The 22,068-nt window shown below is 42.2% G+C and overlaps 1 protein-coding gene across 14 annotated transcripts in view; it reads left to right on the top strand.

Moving 5' to 3' along the window:
* The window catches only part of Epb41 (erythrocyte membrane protein band 4.1), a 149,300-nt gene that overhangs the window by 95,072 nt on the left and 32,160 nt on the right, over positions 1-22,068 (top strand). For 7 of the 14 annotated variants that reach the window (XM_029476056.1, XM_029476060.1, XM_029476057.1 and 4 more), the window contains 7 exons: positions 2,256-2,353; positions 3,035-3,207; positions 9,998-10,185; positions 13,789-13,845; positions 14,006-14,047; positions 15,004-15,066; positions 20,173-20,349. In XM_029476056.1, the coding sequence (XP_029331916.1) occupies positions 2,256-2,353; positions 3,035-3,207; positions 9,998-10,185; positions 13,789-13,845; positions 14,006-14,047; positions 15,004-15,066; positions 20,173-20,349 (798 nt within the window). The remainder of the gene's footprint in view (positions 1-2,255; positions 2,354-3,034; positions 3,208-9,997; positions 10,186-13,788; positions 13,846-14,005; positions 14,048-15,003; positions 15,067-20,172; positions 20,350-22,068) is intronic. The other 7 variants (XM_021159824.2, XM_021159818.2, XM_029476054.1 and 4 more) reach the window with 3 other exon arrangements.

Here is a 22,068-nt window from a genome sequence, read left to right as displayed (position 1 = left end):
GTGTGTGTGTGTGTGTGTGTGTGTGTGTGTGTGTTTAGGGAGCTATGTGTCTGGGTATGTGCACATGAGTATAGGTGTCTCAGGACATGAGAGACATTGACTGCCCTGGAGCTAGAGCTTTTTTTCTGTCAGATCTCTTCTGGTAACTTTATACAATAATGAACAAGTACATGTCACAGTGGCTGAGGGCAACGTGGAGGTTTTTCATTCTACCATGCTGATTCTGGGGATTGATGTAGGTGGTGGGAACTGAACTTAAATCCTGTGTGAGAGCAGTATGTGCTTTTAGCCACTAAATTATTTCCTACCCAGGGCATTTTTTAAAAAGCTCTAAATTCTTCTCTACCACTTCCTAGAGAAGTGGGTCTGGAAAGATCAGAAGCTGAGTGTCCTTATATTCATGAAAAATAATAACTTTTCTATCCCAGAGAAGCCCAGGCTGACCTACGGTAGCATTGTGTGTGTGTATCACCATCTGCTGGTCAACAGTGGTACTGTCTCAGCCTGGAAGTACTGGCTGTGCCTTGAAGCACTGTTTCATTCCATACCCATGTGCTTGTGCAAGCACCTATCAGTATCTTCCCTCCAAGTTTCAAATCCACGACTCTTAACAAGAAAGAAGCTTTTGAGACAGGGTCTCTGTATGCAGCCCCTCAGTGTGGCCTGGAAGTCAAAAAGATCTGCTTGCCCTGTCTCTAGTGTTGACATTGAAAGGCATGCACACCACAAAATGTTTATTAAACAGGTTCTTTGTGTCAGTGACTATTCTAGGGGCTAGAAATATAACAGTAATGAAAAGGATGCTATTCTTCAGCCAGCTTGCATTTTAATATAGGAAGGCAGAAATAAGTACATACACAGAAAGAAATATAATAAATGCTATGAGAAGTCTTCGGTTTGAAGTCTTAGCTATCCAATGTATAGTGAAAATATACAATTCTTCCTCAAATCAGCTGAGAACAGCAGGATTCTGAAAAGTGAGGTGCCATGACTACTTCAGAGGGCCGTGCCATCTCATAGCTGACTAAGCAGATAATTTCTCTGACCTCAGTGTCTCCATGTGTAAAATTATACTTGGACTTAGAAGGACCGTTGCTAGAAATAAGAGCATGCAAACAAACCTGTTTCCTTTTCCATCTTACAAAGTGTGCTTGAGGTGGAAACAGAGGCAGACTGAAGGCATGGATTTCTAGTAGTCCTGGCAGAGCCCGGGGAAGAAAGCTTGTAATCACTCGAGGAGGAGGACGTAAGTCCCAGAGACTTGCTGTCTCCATGGTGACTGTAGGTTCCAAGAGTGTTGCTGAGAGGTACACTAGCAAGTGTAAGGCCGTGGTTTAGTCTTCAGCACTGACTCTTCCCATATGACCAAGAGGATGACTTTTAAGTATTCTTAAAAGACTAATGAGTTAGTCCATAGACCAGGTAGCCTCATTTGGTTATTCTGCAGCATATGCATACACCAGTCATTCTCAACAAGTCAGTGTGTGTCAGTTTTAAAAATTAAAAGAATCCGGGCTGGAGAAGGAGGCACACACCTTAATTCCAGAGCTCTGTGCTTTACATAGCCAGACAAGCCAGGGCAACCTAGTGAGACCCTGCCTTTAAAAAAGAAAACAGTCATCTGGTTTGAGACAAATGTCTCGTTCCCAATACTAATTTCTATTGTGTAATAATAGTGGTAGGCTGGAGCAATTATGGGATGTCTCATTCCCTGATTATTGAGTAATCTATAGTTACAAATGCAGGTCTGTGACTAACAAAAAGCAGTTTTAGACAGTCAAAGGTTGACTAAAGTGTGCCTCAGAGCAGTACCTGCATACTGTGTGTGTTCTAAAAAATTAGGATGCATAAGTAATAGAAGACCTTCTTCCTGACCTTATTACTTTGGACAAAACCTCCATTGCTGAGCAAATTTCTTTTTAATAAGAAAAAAATATTAATGTAAGTTTTTTTTATTTAAAAAATATTGTGTGTGTGTATGTTTTACCTGCATGTGTGTCTGCACCACATGCATGCCTGGTACCCATGGAGGTCAGAAGAGGGTGTTGGGTCCCTTGGGAGCAGATGGTGGTGCGGTGGTAATAGATGGTTGTGAGCCACCATGTGGGTTCTAGGAATTGAACCCCAGTCCTCTAGAACCACTGAGCCATCTCGCCAACCCCCAGACATTGTTTGTGCTGTATCTCGATGGTATCCTGTTTCTTAGGCTCTGATTGAATAGTATTTATGTTTTATGTTTATTTGCCCCTCTATAGCAAGAACATTATGAAAGTACCATCGGCTTCAAGCTCCCCAGTTATCGAGCAGCCAAGAAACTATGGAAGGTCTGCGTGGAGCATCACACGTTCTTCAGGTATTATTCTGCTCAAGTATTTCCCAAGGATGTGTTATTTGTGCCTGCTTCTGTTTTGAACCTGTTATTGAAATGATCATATCTGTGGAGCTGGCATTTTATTTAGCTCAGGCAAGAGCAACTTAATCAAGACAATGCGACGGGGTGTTCTTTCTCTTTTGGCTGGAAAGCGTGGCTCAGCATTCCCACGGTGCCTTTCCATGCACTGTAAAAGAACAGTGGAAGTAAAGAGTGAGACCCAGTGTTTGCCTGGGGCTCTGGTTGCTTTCCCAGCAGCTGAACTCAGTCCTGGACGTAGGTTGCTACAGACCCGCCTCCTAATAACTGTATCGCTTTAAGCAAGTAACTTCTTCATGGGATGTGTCAATTTCCTGTATCTGTAAAATCAGATACATTTCAAGGATGTTGTGTGAATCCTGCAGCACTATCAGGCGTTTTGTAAACCGTGAGACCTTACCTGTAGAAACTTAATGTTTTTAATATTATAGCTCCCAACTAAATTACTTCTGGTTGCTTGAGATATGACCCAGACTTACAATAGGGATTGCTTGACTAGAAATCGCTATGAGAGTTTGGAAACATCTTTATTCTTGGTTTGATTTTTAGTTTTATAGTCACATAAATAAAGTAATGCAAGTAAAATAATAAAATAGGAGCATTATTATCATTTTTCTCTCCCAGACTGACCTCTACAGACACCATCCCCAAAAGCAAGTTTCTTGCCCTGGGATCCAAATTCCGATACAGTGGCCGGACTCAAGCTCAGACCAGGCAAGCCAGTGCCCTGATTGACAGGCCTGCTCCACACTTTGAGCGGACAGCAAGCAAGCGGGCGTCCAGGAGCCTCGATGGAGGTTTGTATTAGATGTTATTGATGCTACCGTGATCTTTAGAGAGAGATAAAGGAAGTATAAGGGGTTTTTATTGTTGTTGCTTTGAAATAAGAACTTAAGATATCTGCGACTGGCCTCAAGCTCTTTAGCTTCCTGTTCTGACCTCCTGCGTGCTGGGGTTACAAGCATGGCACCATGCCCAACTTGGAAGTATGACTATTTATAATAATTCTACTATCTCCAATTTACGGAGAACCTCAGTGGTCAAGTGAAAGGGGTGCTGCTGACTAATCCAGACTTAAGGAGTTAAGGCTGTGTGTGGTGGGTGCAGGCCCTTAATCCTAGCGCTCCCAGCTCTTGGGAGGCAGAGGAGGTGGATATCAGTGCTAACCTATCCTACACAGGAGTTCCAGGCCAGCCAGAGCCACAGTGAGACCCTGACTCCAAGCACACAAACAAAACTCAATAACAGAGCTAAGAAAACCATCTTAAGAATAAGAAGTGAGGTTCACTGCAGACAGTAATGGCTGAATACCAACAGATTCTACAAGTATTTAACTTGTTTTTTACTTTGTTCAGTTACTTGTTTTGCATGCCTTATGTGCCTACTGTTCCCTGGAAACATTGCTGTGGGCATCAGATATGATCTTCATGGAGTTTTCAGTCCATAGGTATAAACAGAAGCAAATAAAGATAACTTCAGGTAGTTGTGAGTGCTCTGAAGAAACTAGAATGGGAAAATGAGGTGACAAGTGTCTCAGGCGGTGAGATGGTGGAGTGCTTCAGATCAGGTAATCCAGTTACAGTCAGAAGGCTCCTCAGAACAACGTCATTTACTTACACCTGGACATTGAGAAGTTACTGGCCATCTCAAAGTCTAGGTGAACCACTCCAGATGAAAGAGTGGAGGAGTGAACGCTGCCTTGTTCCACAGAACTCTCTGTGCCAATGGAAATACATTGTGTATGATTTGGAATCATTCTGGTTGTTAAGAACCAGAAATGTGGCTGCTGCCGAGGATCTGAGCATTTCACTACAAACAAACAATCATGTGACCACTGACTGAGCAGCTCAGGGGTGGATTTTAGTTAGCCTAGGGGAGAGGAGCATAAAGTGTGGTCAGAGCAGCAGGCAGGGGCCCGACTTAGAAGGGCCTCGAAGGCCCACAGTAATGAGTTTAGATTTTCTCTTCATTACAGTGGGAAACTATTGGAAAGAGTGGCACAGCCTACTGTCACCTCTGCATACCGAGCAGCAAGGACTCCAACCTGCCTGAGGATTAAACCAGAAACAGGCCGGAGGCTGACACAGGGAGTCAATGCCAGATAGTTTGTGGTGGGCAGAGGAAAGCAGTTAGAGATTCGTTTTGGAAGTAGAGCTGACAACATTGCCAATAAATTAAATATTGGAAATGGCAAGGAAAAGAAAATCAAGGGGCTGGAGAGATGGCTCAGTGGCTAAGAGCATTGGCTGCTCTTCCAAGGGTCCTGAGTTCAATACCCAGCAACCACGTGGTGGGTCACAACCATCTGTAATGGGATCGATGCCTTTGTCTGAAGATAGTGACAGTGCAATAAATAAATAAATATTAAGAAAGAAAGAAAGACAGAAAGAAAGAAAGAGAGAGAGAGAAAGAAGGAAAGAAGGAAAAGGAAAAGGAAAAGGAAATAAATCAAGTTTTATTCCATGTAGTGGAAGGAGATCCCAGCATCTGGGGTGTAGGGGAACAGGTTTCTGTTCTGTGTTGTCATTCCACCTGTGCCTTTACTGTGTTCATGTGACACTATTAGCTAGCTCATTCCTTACTAGTAAGTCACCCGACCTCCACTTGAACTGTAGTGTGACGCCATTTTTGTTTGTTTGTTTTTGTTTTTTGAGACAGGGTTTCTCTATGTGGCTTTGGCTGTCCTGGAACTCACTCTGAAGTCCAGGCTGGGCTTAAACAAAGAAATCCGCCTGCCTCGGTCTCCTGAGCACTGAGACTAAATGTGTGTGCCACCACTCCTGGCAACTTTTCTCTACACTTTTATTGAACCATTCTTTTTCTGATTTCTTCGGATAGTTGTCTACTGATATTTATCATTCTTATTATTATTTTTTTATGTGCATTAGTGTTTTGCCTGCGTATATATCTGTGTGAAGGTGTCAGGTCCCCTGGAATTGGAGTTACAGACAATTTTTTGAGCTGCCATGTGGGGGGGTTGAACTTGGGTCCTCTGGAAAAACAGCCAATGCTCTTAAGCACTGAGACATCTCTCCAGCCCCTTACTTAATTTGAGAACATAAGCAATTCACCAAAATCAGAAACCTAGTTAGAAGTAGAAACAGAAGCCAACACGGTCCTCTGGAGATGTGTGCTTTATTTTATTTTTAAATTCAATTGTATTTGTGTGTGAGCATATGTACTTAAGTGTGGGGTCCTTGGGGGTTAGAAGAGGATGTTAGGTCCTCTGGGTCTGGAGTTACAGGTGAGCTGCCCAGAGTGGGTGCTGGGAACGAAGCTAGGGTCCTCAGCAAGAGCCAGCGCCTGAGCCGCTGAGCCATTCCTCTAGCCCTGGGTGTGCGTTTCACCCTCTCACTTTTAGAAAGGAGAGGATGAAAGCTGCAAGAGTTAAGATTCACTAAGCACTTAGTATGTTCTAGGTGTTACTCTAAGCCAGCGGTGCTCGCCCTTCCCAATGCTGGGATCCTTGAATACAGTTCCCCATGCAGTGACCCCACCATGGAATTATTTTTGTTGCTACTTCATATCTGTCATTCTGCTACTGCTGTGAATCATAATGTAAGTAGTTCTGGAGATAGAACTTTGCCAAAGGAGTTGCTGCCCACAAGTTGGGAACCACTGCTCTAAGCAGTTAATGAGTTTTCCTGCTGGGTTCGTGCCCCTTTCCTTTGGTTTTGATGTCTGTCATATTGGGGCATGTGTGGGGGTGAGCAGGTATGGCTGCTTATGCAGTGGCATGTATGTGGACATCAGAAGACTATTGCTGTGCACACGAGCTTCTAAGGATTCTGTCTGTTTCCAGGGAAACATGAGTGCATGTCAGTGTGTGCACATGGAGGCCAGAGGTTGACATCAAGTGTTTCTATGATAACATTCCAGCTATGTTTTGGAGACAGGGTCACTCTCTAAACCTGGAGCTCGCCAGTGTGCGAGGTTGGCTTGCCAGAAAGCTGCAGGGATCTGCTCGCCAACCCACAGCTAAGCTCACAGACATAGACGTAGCTAGTGCACGGGGCTGATAATCTGAAATCAGGTCTTATGCTTGCCCACAAGCACATTACCAGCTGAGTCACTTTCCCGGCCCACACCGAAACACCTTAAATACAAATCACTAATGTACTAATAAACATTTAATTACTTCAAATGAGCAAATTGTACAATATATAAATTATATCACAGTAAAGTTGTTGAAAACATAAAACAGCTCCGGCCATATTTATTGTGACCTGTAGTTTGTAGTCTCCTTACTGCCAAACTGAAGAGAATTTGCTTTTTTCCAGGGCTCCTAAGTGGTATCTTTCCGTTGAGTTATATGTCACTGTGTGCATAATTAATATTTTTAAAGATTTATTTATTTCATGTATGTGAGCACACTGTTGCTCTCTTCAAACACACCAGAAGGGAGCATCAGATCTCATTACAGATGGTTGTGAGACACCATGTGGTTGCTGGGATTTGAACTCAGGACCTCTGGAAGAGCAGTCAGAGCTCTTAACCACTGAGCCATCTCTCTAACCTGAATAATTAATTTTTGCCCAACATATTCTTGAAATAGTATTAGCTCATAGCAAAATAAGTAGAAGGACTGAAGTATATGGTGTTAGAAGTTACTGATATTTAGAATTAAGTATTTTTCTTCCTGTTGAGTATTCTCTCCCCGGTTCTCCTACAGTTGGCATCGTTCACATTCCACAGGAAACTCAGGTCTCTTCCTAGCACCACCGTGTGAGGCTGAGGGCTCACTGTGTGAGGGACACTGTGTCTGGCTTGCTTCTTACTACTTTTCCTAGTGGGGGACGGTCATTATAGCTGGTATTTTCCAGTTTGTGAACTATGACCACTTCTGCATCTAGTCATTAGTTTTTATATTTGTATCTACTTTCCCACGCACAGTAGGAATGCTGAAGACATAAATCATTTGGCTCTGCAGTATTAGTATTGGATTAGAACCAAATTCATGTAGCAAGATAACACATGGTGAAAGCGAGGGCTATGTGTCTATGATTCCAGGCAGAGTTGAATTAATTTTTTTGAGAGGAGGTGTGAATACACATGTAATCCGAGGCATTAACACAACTGTGAGAAAAATATTTTGTCAGTTCCCTTGTTTTGTTAGGCTTGCCTACCATCTGCCACTCTTGGGTTGACTAGCAGAGAGCACCCATTAGCAACAGGGACTCGCAAGCGGCCACAGATCTGTCATTTCGCGATGAGACAGGCTCAACGGTTCTGTTATTCTTTTGCTAGGCATCCTCTGAGAAGTCTTTCTGTGGAGATCATTGCAGAATAGAAAGCATTTCTTTCATGGTGTCATTTGTATAACATAGATGTAACTTTCTATTCGTCAGTCTGTTCTGGCTTAAGGAATTCCTTTGCTTTGCTTCATTTTTTTTATAAATCTAAATGTATCAGAATAAATTATGTTCAGTAGTCTGAAGAAAGTACATAATAAGGTTGTATGCTTCCATTAAAGAGTATTCAAATCTAATAAAAGTCTCAGTACAAGAAAGAGTGAGGGTCTGTTATCTGAACGTCTTAATCAGAGCCCTGGAGATGGCTCCGTGGGTACAGGTGCTTGTCACATAAAGCTGAGAGCTTGAGTTCAATCCCTGATCCCAAAGTGAAAGGAAAGACTCAATTGCCCCGGGTTACCCTCTGACCTCCACACACATGCTGTGATGTGTGTGCGTGCCCCCACACCCCGCCAACATGCACACAAGGAGACAAACAGATAACTAACAATTAAATACAATTTTAAAATGAAGTATTAAAGTAAATGTGATGGGACATACTTACCTTTAACCCCAACATTTTTAAAAAAAGATTTATTTATTATTTCTTTATTTATTGTATATGAGTGCACTGTAGCTGTCTTCAGACACACCAGAAGAGGGCATTAGATCTCATTACAGATGGTTGTGAGCCACCATGTGGTTGCTGGGAATTGAACTCAGGACCTTTAGAAGAGCAGCCAGTACTCTTAACCTCTGAGACATCTCTCCAGCCCCCTAATCCTAGCATTTATGAAACAAAGGCAGGCAGATCTCTGAGAGTTCAAGGCCAACCTGATCTACATGCTAAGTTCCAGAACAGCCAGGGATATGTAGAGAAAAATCCTCTCTCAAACAAAAAAGACAAAGGTTTAGTTTTGACATTAAACTTGAGTAAGCTTTACTACAGAATGTATGGACATTTTCTTTTTTGACCCTGAAAGAAAAGAACAAAGATTAAAAACTAAAGATAATGACTGTTTCTTGTTTTATTTTGTGATATTGGGGGTGGAGCCCAGGGCCTCCTGCCTGCAGGGCAAGCAGTCTGTCACTGAGCTGTAGCTCCAGACTCTATTTGAATTAAGTTACCTAAAGCAGATGCCAAGTAGTCCAATCCAAGTCACAGTTAATGGTGTGCAGAGGGTTTTATAGTCAGCCTGGACAGTGTCCTCTCCAGAGCGGCCCGGGCAGGCTTCTCTCCTTGGCCTCTGCTGCCTTTCCTCTGTGCACTAGATGACAGCATCTCCATTCTCTCTCTCTCTGCCCTAGCTGTGACACCAAAACTTCTCCAGACATTGTCAAATATGCCCTGGGCGGAAATCAACCCTGGTTGAGAGTCAGTGTTCTAAGTACTTTAGAGAACAGGGCTGTAAGGCATTGGCAAGGTGGAGAGGGCGCTCCATTAGTTAATGCTTTATTTTTGGGTGAAAGTCCAGAATTTTTGAACTTTTTGAAAAAATATTTATTATTTATTTAATGTATGTGAGTACACTGTAGCTGTCTTCAGACACACCAGAAGAGAGCATCAGACTCCATTACAGATGGTTATGAGCCACCATGTGGTTGCTGGGAATTGAACCCAGGACCTCTGGAAGAGCAGACATTAACGTTGCATCAGTGCTCTTAACTCCCGAGCCATCTCTCCAGCCCTTTTTTGAATTTTTAATCAACTGATTTATTAAAAGAGATTGTCTGGCACAAAGATTTACCTTTACACATATCAAGCAGTAGTTCCTGTCTCACCAGAAGAGCCATTTTTAAAGGTTCTCTCTCTCTCTCTCTCTCTCTCTCTCTCTCTCTCTCTCTCTCCCTCCCTCCCTCCCTCCCCCCCTCTCTTTTTCTTTCTGTAATAATTTTGTAGAAGCTTCATAGAAAAACAATAAACGGAAAGCGAGACGACCGGCTTTATCCACCTCACTAAATCATATGTTTAGGCTCCTGAGACCACCTAAAAATAAACATTTATTTCAAAGCAGCTTACTGGGAGAGCTACCCGAATCCGTGCTTTATTGTAAGTTTTTTTTTTTTTAAACAGACTATAAGTTAAGTGAGGTTTGATTTCTTTTTTTCAGTCTTTATTCGAATTCAGCATTTATGAAACAGCGATGTAGATGTCCTGGTTTCTCCGTGGAGGACGTTTATCTTGTTGCCATCATCTACCTTCAAAAGCACAGTTTGTGTTCACCTCTAGATGACAGATACAGGAGGCCACAGCAGTCCCGAGTGTTCTGGATTGGCAGTTTCACCCTGTGACTTTGAAGTCAGTCAGGAGAGTGACACCTGCCTTCGTCTGATCTTCCCTCTTTTCCTCACACAGCAGCAGCTGCCGAGTCCACAGACCGAAGTCCTCGGCCCACCTCTGCCCCAGCCATTGCTCAGAGTCAGGTCACAGAAGGGCCAGGGGCACCTAGCAAAAAAACACCAAAGGAAGCTGTGAAGGTTGAAGAGAAGCGGGGAGAAGAGCCGGCTGAGCCAGCTGAGCCGGAGCCCACAGAAGCATGGAAGGTATGTCTTAGATGCCGAGGTCAGCTAGAGCACACTCCTGAGTTACACCTGTTTTCAGAGCAGCTGAATCCTACAGCTTTCCAACAAAGTTGCCCTTTCTCATTGTTTCTAAAAGAAATCATCTCTTACCAACTGCCTGAGTATCTTTCTAGAATTTGATTTTCAAAGAATAGATTTGCATAAAGCACATTTATAAAGCTATTTAAAGATTTCCTAATTTTTTATTATTATTATTATTATTATTTGATTGATGTGTATGAGTGTTTTGCCTGAATTTATGTATATACACCATGTGCGTGTCTGGTGCCTGCAGAGGTCAGAAGAGAGCATCAAATCCCCTGGAAGTGGAGTTACAGATTGTTGTGAGCCACCATGTAGGTGCTGAGTATCAATCCCAGGTCCTCTGCGAGAGCAGTCACCTCTTACCTGCTGAGCCATCTCTCCAGCCTAGACACTTAAACATTGAACAGCTAGATAAGGAAAAGATCTATTTCGTGGGAACAATTATGCTTCCAGGTTGATCATTCTGAGTTTTGAGTATAACCACAGTCACTGTGCTGAGTTGAAAAATCACTGGTTAATTAGCAGATCTCTCAGAAATCATAGCTGGACTAATATTTTATATATGTTCAATCTTTTAAATAACATTTACACAGTGCTAGTTCAGGCCTGTTAAAGTAGATGCAGTCTCACCTTTGTGAAGGGGTATGAGAGGTGGCAGTCCTGAGAATGACGCTTTATGGTAAGACCTTGGGGAGTGCCTTCTCATTTGCATATTGATAGTGCATAGATCAGGCTGTTCTTTTGGAGCCTGGTCAATATCTGATTCAATGTAGAACAGTGAGCAACTGTTATTTTTATTTTAACTGTTAAGTATGACATTCAGGTTCTCTGTCTTTAGTGACATTTGCCTGGTGTCCATGACATTGGTCTTCAGGTTCCGTGTGGCTTTTGAATACCTGCTCAGTTTTTAATGCTGGAATGTATCAATCTGCACTTTAAAAAAAAAAAAAGATATTATTTATTTATTATATATATACACTGTAGCTGTCTTCAGAAACCCCAGAAGAGGGCATCAGATCTCATTACAGATGGTTGTGAGCCACCATGTGGTTGCTAGGTTTTGAACTTGGTCCTCTGGAAGAGCAGTCAGTGCTCTTAACCGTTGAGCCATCAATCCAGCCCTCAACCTACACTTTTGACTCTTCCATACTGATTAGAGAGTGTGAGGCTGTTGGAATTGTCAAGGGCAGGGGGTGGGGGTGTGTCCCTGACACTAATGGCTAAGACACTGCTGGCCTTCTGCTATCTCACTAGTTTTCCTTTTGCCCATAAAGCATGCAAGTTCATCAAAAATAAGTTTCTTTTGCCTTTGAAGCTTGATGAAATGGGGTTTGCATGTTTCCCAGGCTAGTCTCGAACACCTGCAGTCAAGAAACTCTTATACCTTAACCTTCCTAATAGCTGGGACTGTACGTATGTATCTGCTCTCCTCTTTTGGCCTCAATCCTTTTTTTTTTCTCATCATTTAACTTTTTATATATATATGCACTTGTGTTTAGCCTGTATGTGTAGCTGTGTGAGGGTGTTGGATCCACTGGAACTGGAGTTACAGACAGTTGTGAGGCAATGAGGGTGCTGGGAATTGAACCCTGGTCCTCTGGAAGAGGAGATAATGCTCCCAACTGCTGAGCCATCTCTCCAGCCCCATAGCTCTCTTTTTTTCCTTTTTATTTAGTCTTCTGTCCTTACATCCTGGCTGCAGTGTTCCCTCCCTCCCCTTCCCCCATTCTCTCCCCACTTCCTTTTTCACCTCCCCACCTCCTCTTAGAAAAGAGCAGGCCTCTCAGGGATATCAACCAAATATGGTACAGCAAGCTGCAGTAAGACCAGGCACATAGTCTCACTCAGGTCAAGGCTGGGTGATTGGCCTCAATTCTTAAACTGAAGCAGTGGCTCTCCATTTTCTCCTGCTAGATTACTAAAGACCCAAAAGACGTTCATTGTTTAAACAATAAACTTAAGCTCTATGAAATAATTTAAAACTAGTATTTGCAGTGTATACATAATTCTATGAAGACATTATGTCTGTTCTAAGTAGGGCATGATGGCACATGTCTGTAATTTCAGATCTTGGGAAATGGAGTTGAAGGCCAGCCCAGGCTACATAGTAAAACTCTGTCTCAAAAACAAACAAACCAGAAACCGAGACATCGTCTTTATTCTATTACTAAAGAAAAGTTAAGCTCAGACAAGTGAACTAACTTGCTAACTGGGTTGAATGTGCATATGTGTTTGGCAGTACTGCAGAGTCTGGTGTTATCTAATGTTTTTATATTCAACCTAGAGACCATAGCACAGAGACATTGTTTTCTAAAGCAGTGCTGCTGTATGCAAGTTGAAGGGATATGTCAAGATCACACGTTGACGAGGTTCTGTAAAACACGAGTAATAGAATAAAACTGTTTAACCCATAGGAAAGACAAGTCAGTCTCTAAATGTGAAATACTGCGCTTTGTGCAGTACTCACTGTATGGCGTTCCCTTGTCATAATCAGGTTTTAAAATAATTACTCCAGTCTCTGAATACAAGATGGTTATTTCTAGCTGTATTCTAAAGATACACACAGCATCCTTGGGATAGTATTCTTCTGCTACTACTAAGGATAAATCTTGCCTGTCTGCCAAGCATGTGGGTTCCTAGAGAGGAGACTGCAGTGTTGGAAGCTGCAGCCGAGGTGGAAGGTAGCTAGTTGCATGTGTGGGTTACAATTTGCATGTAATTTATTTTGATGTTCTCTTTCGGTGAACTGAAGAGTAAACTGCCTCCTTAAATGTATTGATGAACTAACAGAGCCTTCTGTGCTTACTCAGTGTTTCTATGTTTACCTATTCAGTGTCTTGTGTGCTTTATGACGTGTGCGTTTACTATAGAAATTATCTGCTTGTTTCTACCACGTATATCACACACTTATTTCTTTATTTGTAAATCTGTTCTTAAATATGATTTAAAGTACTGGAGGGCCGGGAAGATAACTGGCAAGATAAAGTGTTTGCCTCAGTTCAGATCCTCAGAGCCCTCAGGAGCACTTGTGTCTGTAATCTCAACACACCCCGACTGGGAGAAGAGGGACAGAATCAGGAAAATACACACACACACTTCAGTGGACGAGAGAGGATGTCTTACACACAGTAGCTGAAGGTGAAGGCTGTCACCTCCACACAAGTGCTGTGATGTACGTGCGTGTACACACACATACACACACACACACACACACTCTTCTAGGTTGTAAACAAGAACATACAACATAGTGTTAAGTCCAGATCACTCCCTTTGTGAGTACCTTTTTATAAATAAGCATTAGAATGTCTTTTTATCAATAGGATGATTAACTCAGTTTTCTTTTTTAGTAATTTGGTTACCTATATTACCTCGTCAGCCTTGAAACTGTCATGATGAACTACCAGATGGTACTGGGAATAAAACCTTCCCTGTTGTGGTCATCATTTTCAGTAATTTCACCCCCAGCTTCATGAAGCAGCTTAACTATCCATAGAAGCCTGCTAACCTAAAATGTCTCACTATTTTATTTCTTAAATGTAGGTGGAAAAAACCCACACCGAGGTCACAGTACCTACCTCAAATGGTGACCAAACGCAGGTTTGTGCCAACAGGCCACTTGTTCCTTTCCGTTCCCCACCCTTGTCAGTTTTTAATACTCCCTATTCCTCTTTACCTTAAAAATAAATAAGGTTCAAATAAACTTCAATGAGCCAATATTTTATCTTTTTTTTTTCTTTATTGAATTGTGGCAAAACAGAAGCTTGCAGGAAAAGGTGAAGATCTGATAAGAATGAGGAAGGTTAGCCTTATTTTCGCTTTCACAGCTAGGCCACCATTCCACCCATGCCCATTACAATGTATTAAAAAGACAGTGGTCCAGCCTTTGATTCTTCTTCATCAGAAATTACTCCAAAAGAGACAGTATGTGGGGAACCATCAAGCAGTTTGTACACACAGACACAGACACACACACACACACACACACACACTCACACTCACTCACACACACTTAGACTATTTATGGATAGGCTTTATCCAGGTAAGCTTTCAATATTTAAGTATCTTAATGAAATGCAGTTGTACAGGCCAGACCTGTCTTCCAGGTTCAGACTTTACAAGAGCTTTCCCAGTGTCATCATTTTAGTAGACCTACTAGCATTTTATACACATTTATCACAAACGCCACCATAGCAGCAGGAACTTCCAGAATTAACAGTGTGTGTTTAACTGCTGAGTGCTTGTTTCCCAGCCTTGGAGTGGGATGAACCAGTTCTTACTGGATGTACTTGTTAGCTCATTAAATCCAGAACACTATGGACATTCAGATACTGCAATCTCAGAAGTATAAAACTCTCTGAAAGGCTGGATGTTTTCACAGTATCTCTCCACTTCATGGTATGCGGTGTTCAGACCTTTTAGAGTTATATATTATCTTAAGGTGATATTCAAATAGTTCATTTTCAAATAACAGCTGATTGTGTTAGAAGCAATGAAGGAGGAACACTGTCTATTTAAATACCACGGTCACGGCTTTCCATCGTTCGCAAACAAGGTCATCTGTCCCCTCTGGTAACCATGCTCTCTGTGTCCCTGTGCTTCTGTGACCATTTCATGTTGGCATTTGCTGCATCGCACACATTTACTTTTAATCGTTTTTTGTTTATTTGTTTGTTTGCCAATTTGCAGTTTGTTTCCCCGCAAGAACAACATTTTAATTTTTTTATGCTTCTGTTTTTCTCCCTTTCGTTTTCACAGAAAAAGAGAGAGAGACTAGATGGTGAAAACATTTATATCAGACATAGCAATTTAATGTTGGAGGTTTGTATGAACTTGAAGCTTGTTGCAGTTGGTGGCCTGGAACCTTCCGCATTCTGTGCTGACCCCCTCACTCTGCGCTGCCCTTGGGTTTGCATGCCACTGCATGAGACACGTTTAGGTTTAAACTGCTTTTGCATGGTGGTAAACGTGACGATAAGCACTCATCTCTCCTAGCTTTTAGTCTGCATCTCTCATACTATCTAAGAAATATATGATTGGAGCTGCCTCTCCCGTTCATGGTTCTGCTGGGTTACCCGCTTTCAGAACATTCAAATAGCATTGCTAAAAGTTTCTTGAATTTTCTAAGAGTATAAACTGTAAATGTCCCAAGAAACAAATTTGCACTGCCTCTCCCCTTCCCCGAAATGAGAAGAGTATTTAAAAAAAGAAAAAGAGGGAAAGTGATGAAAGTGATTGCAATTCTCATGATCTTCCCCATTGAGGACAAAAGTTCCTGAAGAAAGGTTGGAAGGGAACCTAGCATTTGACGGGGTGACTACCGCAGGCTTAACTATAAAAGCAAGCTCATGAGTAGGATTTTTGCTTTTAAGATGAAAACACTGAAGCTAAGGAATTTTTTAAAAAGATTTATTTATTTATTTTATGTATATGAGTACACCGTAGCTGTACAGATGGTTGTGAGCCATCATGTGGTTGTTGGGAATTGAATTTAGGACCTCTGCTGGCTCCGGTCAGCCCTGCTAGCTCTGGCCCAAAGATTTATTTTATTATTTTAAATAAGTACATTGTTGCTGTCTTCAGACAGCACCAGAAAAGGGTGTCGGATCTCATTACCAGTTCCTGGGATTTGGACTCAGGATCTTCGGAAGAGCAGTCAGTCTTACTTGCTGAGCCATCTCGCCAGCACCCAAAGTTAAGGAATTTAAGTAGTGTCTCCAAGGCCACAGAGCTGATAAGTTGGTAAAGCTGGAATCTGACTGAGGAGTTTTAGGGTTTTTAAGGACCATTTTCTTCCCAGAAAGAGTAATGTGCACACATCCTAAAGTCTTTTTTCTATTACATTTAATAGTGACCATGTTTTTACCTCAGTTCATAGGCTTTTCCTTGTCTGGAGCTCCACATTGGGTATGAGATGTAAAACCAATTTGGGGATTAAAGAAACTTCATGAGAAAAAATTAAGGATACTGGAATTATTCTCTGTGGAAGAAAGTGGGACCAGTATAGTTTGTACATGAGCAAATCTCGTAAATAGAAGGGGGAGACTGCATTATATAACAATCAAGGCAAAACCAAAAGAAATGGGTATAAACTTACATCAGGGGTGTAGCTTCCCTGGGAGGATTGCAGGAAGCTTGCAGTGTGGGTCGCTGAGGGGGAGAGAAAGAAAGAGTGACACCATAGCTGCAAGCTAGGAGAAAACCTGGAGGAGATAAACCTCACTCTGCTACAGGGGATCTTCTCTAAGACAGGGGACTCTAGGAGGTGAGTGCTTCAGCGGTCTCCTTGCCTCGGCCTCCTGAATGTGGGCCTTGCAGGTGTGAGCCACTGTATCCGGTGAGCTAGCGTGCAGCTGAGACCTGAAAGAAGAGCTATACATTAAATGTCTCCAGTGGGAACATTTGAGGAAACTTTAAAAAGTAGCTCTCTGGCTAGACAGGGTAGCACATCTTTAATCCCCACACCTGGGAGGCTGAGAAGGAAGACCAAGGTCAAGGCCATTCTCAGCTTTATATTTTAAGGTCAGTCTCATAATCATTAATATATGGCCTGTAAGAATTATTCTCTTTTTTGTCACTAGCTATATTTTGAATATCTGCTTTGTAAGGCACTTTAATACAAATATTAAACCCTATGGGTGACCTTCATTAATTGTGTTCTGAATGACGGCACAGTGCCAAGTGCTTCACATCTGTTTGCCTCCTAGAACCTAGACCCCCTAAGGTCAGACCCCCTAAACTCTTCTGTGTTTCAAACTTGGGAACTGGATCACTGTCTTAGCCCGTCTCTGAGACCTGAGACCTTTTTTGTGTGGAGATTAGGAAGCACAGACATGTCCAGTGGTCTCCTCTTCTTGGGGTAGCATCTCCCCACTGCAAGTAGTCCCTGAACCTGCCGTGCCAATCATATATTTATCATTTCTTCCATGAGGTGTGCTGTGGCTTCTGAGACTCACAAAATTTCTCTGTCATCTGTGTTTTCTTCCGTGGCGCTTTCCTGAGAGCCCTGAGAGGGGATTTTTGAATAAGTGTGTGTTTGAAATTTAAAACTACTAACGGCCTTTTGAGAACATTTTACATTTAATGAAGTGTTTGGTTTTATTGCTGCTAAAATCCTAAGATGATAGGACTTAAAAATGATCTAACCTGAACATAACCTGGCATAATTTGGCCATCATTCCTTAGTTATTGTAAGAAGTGACCCCAAGGAAGTTCTCTCAAGTTCTCTGTCGCTCTGGAGGTTTTTTTTTTTTTTTTAAGCATCCCTCCCACCTTCCCTTATCACACCCCCACTAATGCTTTGTTCTGGCACAAATAAGGTCGAGTTCATTTTTAGATCTACCGCCTCCTCCTCCATCTCCCAGAGAGAACCTGTAGCTAATGTCTGTGACAAATTCTATCTGGAGCAGGTCCCTTTGAGATCTTAATTTTATTCTATGCCCCCACAGGTTTCCAATAAAACAGCTAAGAAGGATGGAGAAAGCTCCCTCAGAAGCTAGCTGTTTTATTGAAAAATATATTTTCTCAGGTTCCAAACCAATCAAAAACTAGGCAAGAAGAGTCACAAATCATCAGGCTCAGTTCAGGCTGGGTCTGAATTATGTTTATCCCAGTATCTCGTGGTTGGTTTTGTTTTGCCTTGCTTGCACTTTTCATCATCCCAAATGTGTTAGGTTGTTCTTGGTCCAAACAGATTTAACATCAAGTGAGGAGCTGGGTCACAGACTCTCACATGCCTGACAGGTCTCAGCTGCTCAGCCCAGGACTGAGTCTTGAGCTTGAATGTGCTTATCTTCTTGTTTTCAGCTGTAGCACAGGCATTTCCCCCGGAGAAGCTTACGTTCCTAAGACAGGCTCACATTTCTTCTTAGTAAGTGAGAGATGCTAGTTATGTTTGGGGTTAGTTTCCTCTTTGCTCTCAAAGCACATACACTTAGGTCAGTCTTGGGAAAATAGAGAGAGAGAGAGTAGTTGGCTCATGAGTTTCTGAAGGAGCAACTCCAGAATCCAGATGTTATGCGAGTCCCTGGGTTTTGTATTGTTTTCCCCTAGATAGCAATTTGGAGAAAGTTTTATTTAGTTGTAAGGGCTTTTATTTAGTGAAGGTCTTTCTTGCCTGCAAGGAGGAAGGAAAAAAAAAATTGATCCCAAAAAAAAAAAAAATCCGTATTGTTTTTATTTTTGTTTTCCAAAGTGAAATTATTTCCCACAATGCCAAAAATAGACAAATTCCAAAGTTCACACAGCATGCCGGGGATCTATTCCGCATCATGCTTTTCTTTGATACTATGCTGCCCTAATGGGAATTAAACAAGATTGTATTATAGCTGCAGGCTCCAACTATTGTGACCTGAAACTTAAACTTTTGTATGTGCATGTATTTGGTAGACAAGGAACATTTGAGTCTTTGTCTTCAAGTTAAATTTATCGGACTCCTTTTGGTCTGATGCCCCTGGTAAAAAAAAAAATTATTACCCATCCCTTTAACAACAACAACAACCGATCTATGTCTTAGCCTATGCTTTATTAGCCTTAGTTTGGATTGTCTCTTCCTAGAGTGTTGTCTTGAAGAACCTTTCATCTATTAGGTGACCTCCAGTTGCCTAATATTCAAACTGCTGGGACAGTTGGATTGTTTTAAGTTATCAAGGAGAGATATGAGGCTCTATTGACTGAGACTGGAAGTCCTTTGTGGGTGGTGCTGGCAGTTAAAGCCAGGGCCCTGTGCTTGATAACAAGCACCCCATCACCAAGCCACTCCCCCAGTGTAAGTCCCAGGAAGGCCCAAGTGAAACCGGAAACCATGGGGTTTTTATATCATAGGGAAAACATTGAAAACAGAAAAAAAATAGGGGTGATAGCTTAGTTGTAAAAGTGTGAGGGTGCCGGGCATGGTGGCGCAAGCCTTTAATCCCAGCACTCAGAAGGCAGAGGCAGGCGGATTTCTGAGTTCAAGGACAGCCAGGGCTATACAGAGAAACCCTGTCTTGAAAAACCAAAAAAAAAAAAAAAAAAAAAAAAAAGTGTGAGGACCCGAGTTTAATCCCCAAAGCCCATGTGAAAGTGCTGGACGTGGGGGTGCACACTTGTACCCCAGAGCTGGGGCAGTGAGCACCAGAGCATCCCTGTACCTTGTGGTGCCAGCCAGCCTAGCCCTTGGTAAGCTCCAGGTCAGTGAGAAACCCTGCTTCAAAAGAGATGGTCAATGTCTGTCCTCAGAGGAATACCTGAGGCTGTCCTCTGGCCTGACTTGGACACATATGGGTGAATAATTAAAAAAAAAAAAATCTTCAAAGTCATTTTATTAGAGGTAGAAACAATTGACTTTGGAAGTCTGGAAATAAGAATTTTAGTAATAAGTTCTCTGATCAAAACAGGCCTTAATAATAATAGAGACGCGAAGGTATTACAGTGAAGGGGGCAGGGGGATTCTCAGTTGCAGCTCACCAAGGACAGCAGCTAGTGGAAGCTGAGGTCATTCACCTTGCCCCTCATTCATCAGTTTCCCTATTGCTATCTCCATCCTGCCTGAGCTGAGCCTAAATCAGTTCTCCTCAAGCTGAGGCTGATGGAGTTGCGGGGTTGCCTTCTTGGGATAAAGTGGTAGAGATCTGGTTTTGCATCCTTGGTGGCAGAGGAGACACAGTCAAGGAGCAAGCACCTCATGAGCAGTTTAACTGCAGGAGCTATGGTCTGTGAAGCTTCACTGCTTCCAAGTACAGCACTTTGGGTTTTTTGTTTGTTTGTTTTTTAAAAGAGGCAAAGGAATATACAGTGTTGTATATTTACAATCTAAATGCAAACTACAGGCCAGTAACGCCTGTCCTCAGTGGTGTTTTCTGCAGTGCCCACTCTGCTGGGTTGCCCTACGTGTGTTTCTTGTCCCCAAGTATTTATTGTTTTGTGTCTTTATCCTTTCAACTGTAGGATTTAGACAAGAGTCAAGAAGAGATCAAAAAGCACCATGCCAGCATCAGTGAACTGAAAAAGAACTTTATGGAATCGGTACCCGAACCACGGCCCAGCGAGTGGGACAAGCGCTTATCCACACACTCACCCTTCCGGACTCTTAACATCAACGGGCAAGTCCCTACTGGAGATGGAGTGAGTACTGTGTCCACGTGACCGTGAGTCTGTGTGCAATAAGTATGTTAATTATGTATGTTAATAGTCTGGGTGGGAAAGTTTAGAGCTGAAATTTGGCTTTGACACCTTAACCGTGTGTTGCTGCTATAAAACACTCCTGATCATTTAGGTAGCTCGGTCTGGTTGTAGGTGTCCTTTAGAATTACTAGTGAGAAATGCTCAAAGCTGCCTGCTTCTGGCTAGTTTGTGTTTATAAACTGACTTCATGCCAGTAAAGCTTTGTTTATATTGAAAAAGTGCCTTCCCAGACCAGAGAGTTTGCTAAGCTTAGTAAGGTCACAGTTGCAAGGGAGTTCATCTTTTTTAAAACTTTATTTGAACAACTTAGAAATGTCTGGAATGATGGCTCACAGTTATATAAGAAACAAAAGTCGCCCTGAAGCCAGAGAATGTAGAATGTTCAATTTCAGAAAAACAACTGATGGCTGATTTTGCATAACATCAGACCTTCAACCAGCTGTTTTATGAGACAGTTACGATCAGAAGAGGCCAGAGACACCTTTCAGGGTCTGTTCTTTATTATTGTTGCCATTTCCTACTTTGGAAACCCTACTACAGAATAAATAAATCTGTATAAAGGTAGTATCTTGTCAAATTTATATCTAAGATGTCTTTCTCTTTAGTCGGTGTGCCATCTATATAAACTTAGTGACTGATGTAATGTGCTCACTGTGGCCCCCAAACAGTAGCAGCTCTAGTTGTGAAAAGCAAACCAGTATCTCCAGTAAAGTCCTGAGGTCACCAGGCATACACCTGCAGTTCCAACCCTCGTGGGGCTGAGGCAGAAGGATCATCTAAATATAGAATTTTGAAGCTGAACCAGATATAGACTCTCAAAACAAAACAAAAATTGGATTTAAATTTTTTTTTAGGATTCTTGGTAATCTATCCAGATATGTCATTTATTACTTAGTTTCTGGAACTGCAGATAGGGATAAAAACTCTTCCAAGAATATCTTTTGTAGTTTTAAAATTTGGATTAAAATTAGCTAGCAGTTTCACAAGTGAGGTAGGAGGCTACCTCGGTAACAGGCAGCTGAATAGCCACCCGAGTGGTTGGGTGGATTCAGTTGTCCCCTCAGACCCCCTTCCCGGAATACATGTATACATGTTTTGTGCTCTAAGTCTATATATAGTATGTACTTTGAACTGGCAAAATAACCCTTCCTTCTGGGTGAGACTGTCACTCTGAAAGGCAGATAATCCATTTCTATGTATCCTTAGAAATAAGACTCGGAGCCGGGCGTGGTGGCGCACGCCTTTAATCCCAGCACTCGGGAGGCAGAGGCAGGCGGATTTCTGAGTTCGAGGCCAGCTTGGTCTACAAAGTGAGCGCCAGGACAGCCAGAGCTATAAAGAGAAACCCTGTCTCGAAAAACCAAAAAAAAAAAAAAAAGAAATAAGACTCGGGAAGGTTCAAGGATAGTTGTGCTGTGAATTGACTGAGAGGATCTGGCCAACCAAAGCCTAATAAATGCTCTGAACAAGCTATTTGTCTTGTTGGGCCTAGAGAATCTTAAACATCCTTGCTTACCTGGTGTTCTTCATGTGAATGGCTTGTTACTATTTCATCTATTAACATACACCACGTACACACACACACACACACACACACACACACACACACAAACTGTAATTGCATATTTTTCTTGAAGTTCTGATTTGAACTCTGAAAGT

This window comes from Mus caroli, chromosome 4, assembly GCF_900094665.2.
Source record: "Mus caroli chromosome 4, CAROLI_EIJ_v1.1, whole genome shotgun sequence".
Classification (NCBI taxonomy): domain Eukaryota; kingdom Metazoa; phylum Chordata; class Mammalia; order Rodentia; family Muridae; genus Mus; species Mus caroli.
This window is presented reverse-complemented; position numbering and strand designations above follow the sequence as displayed.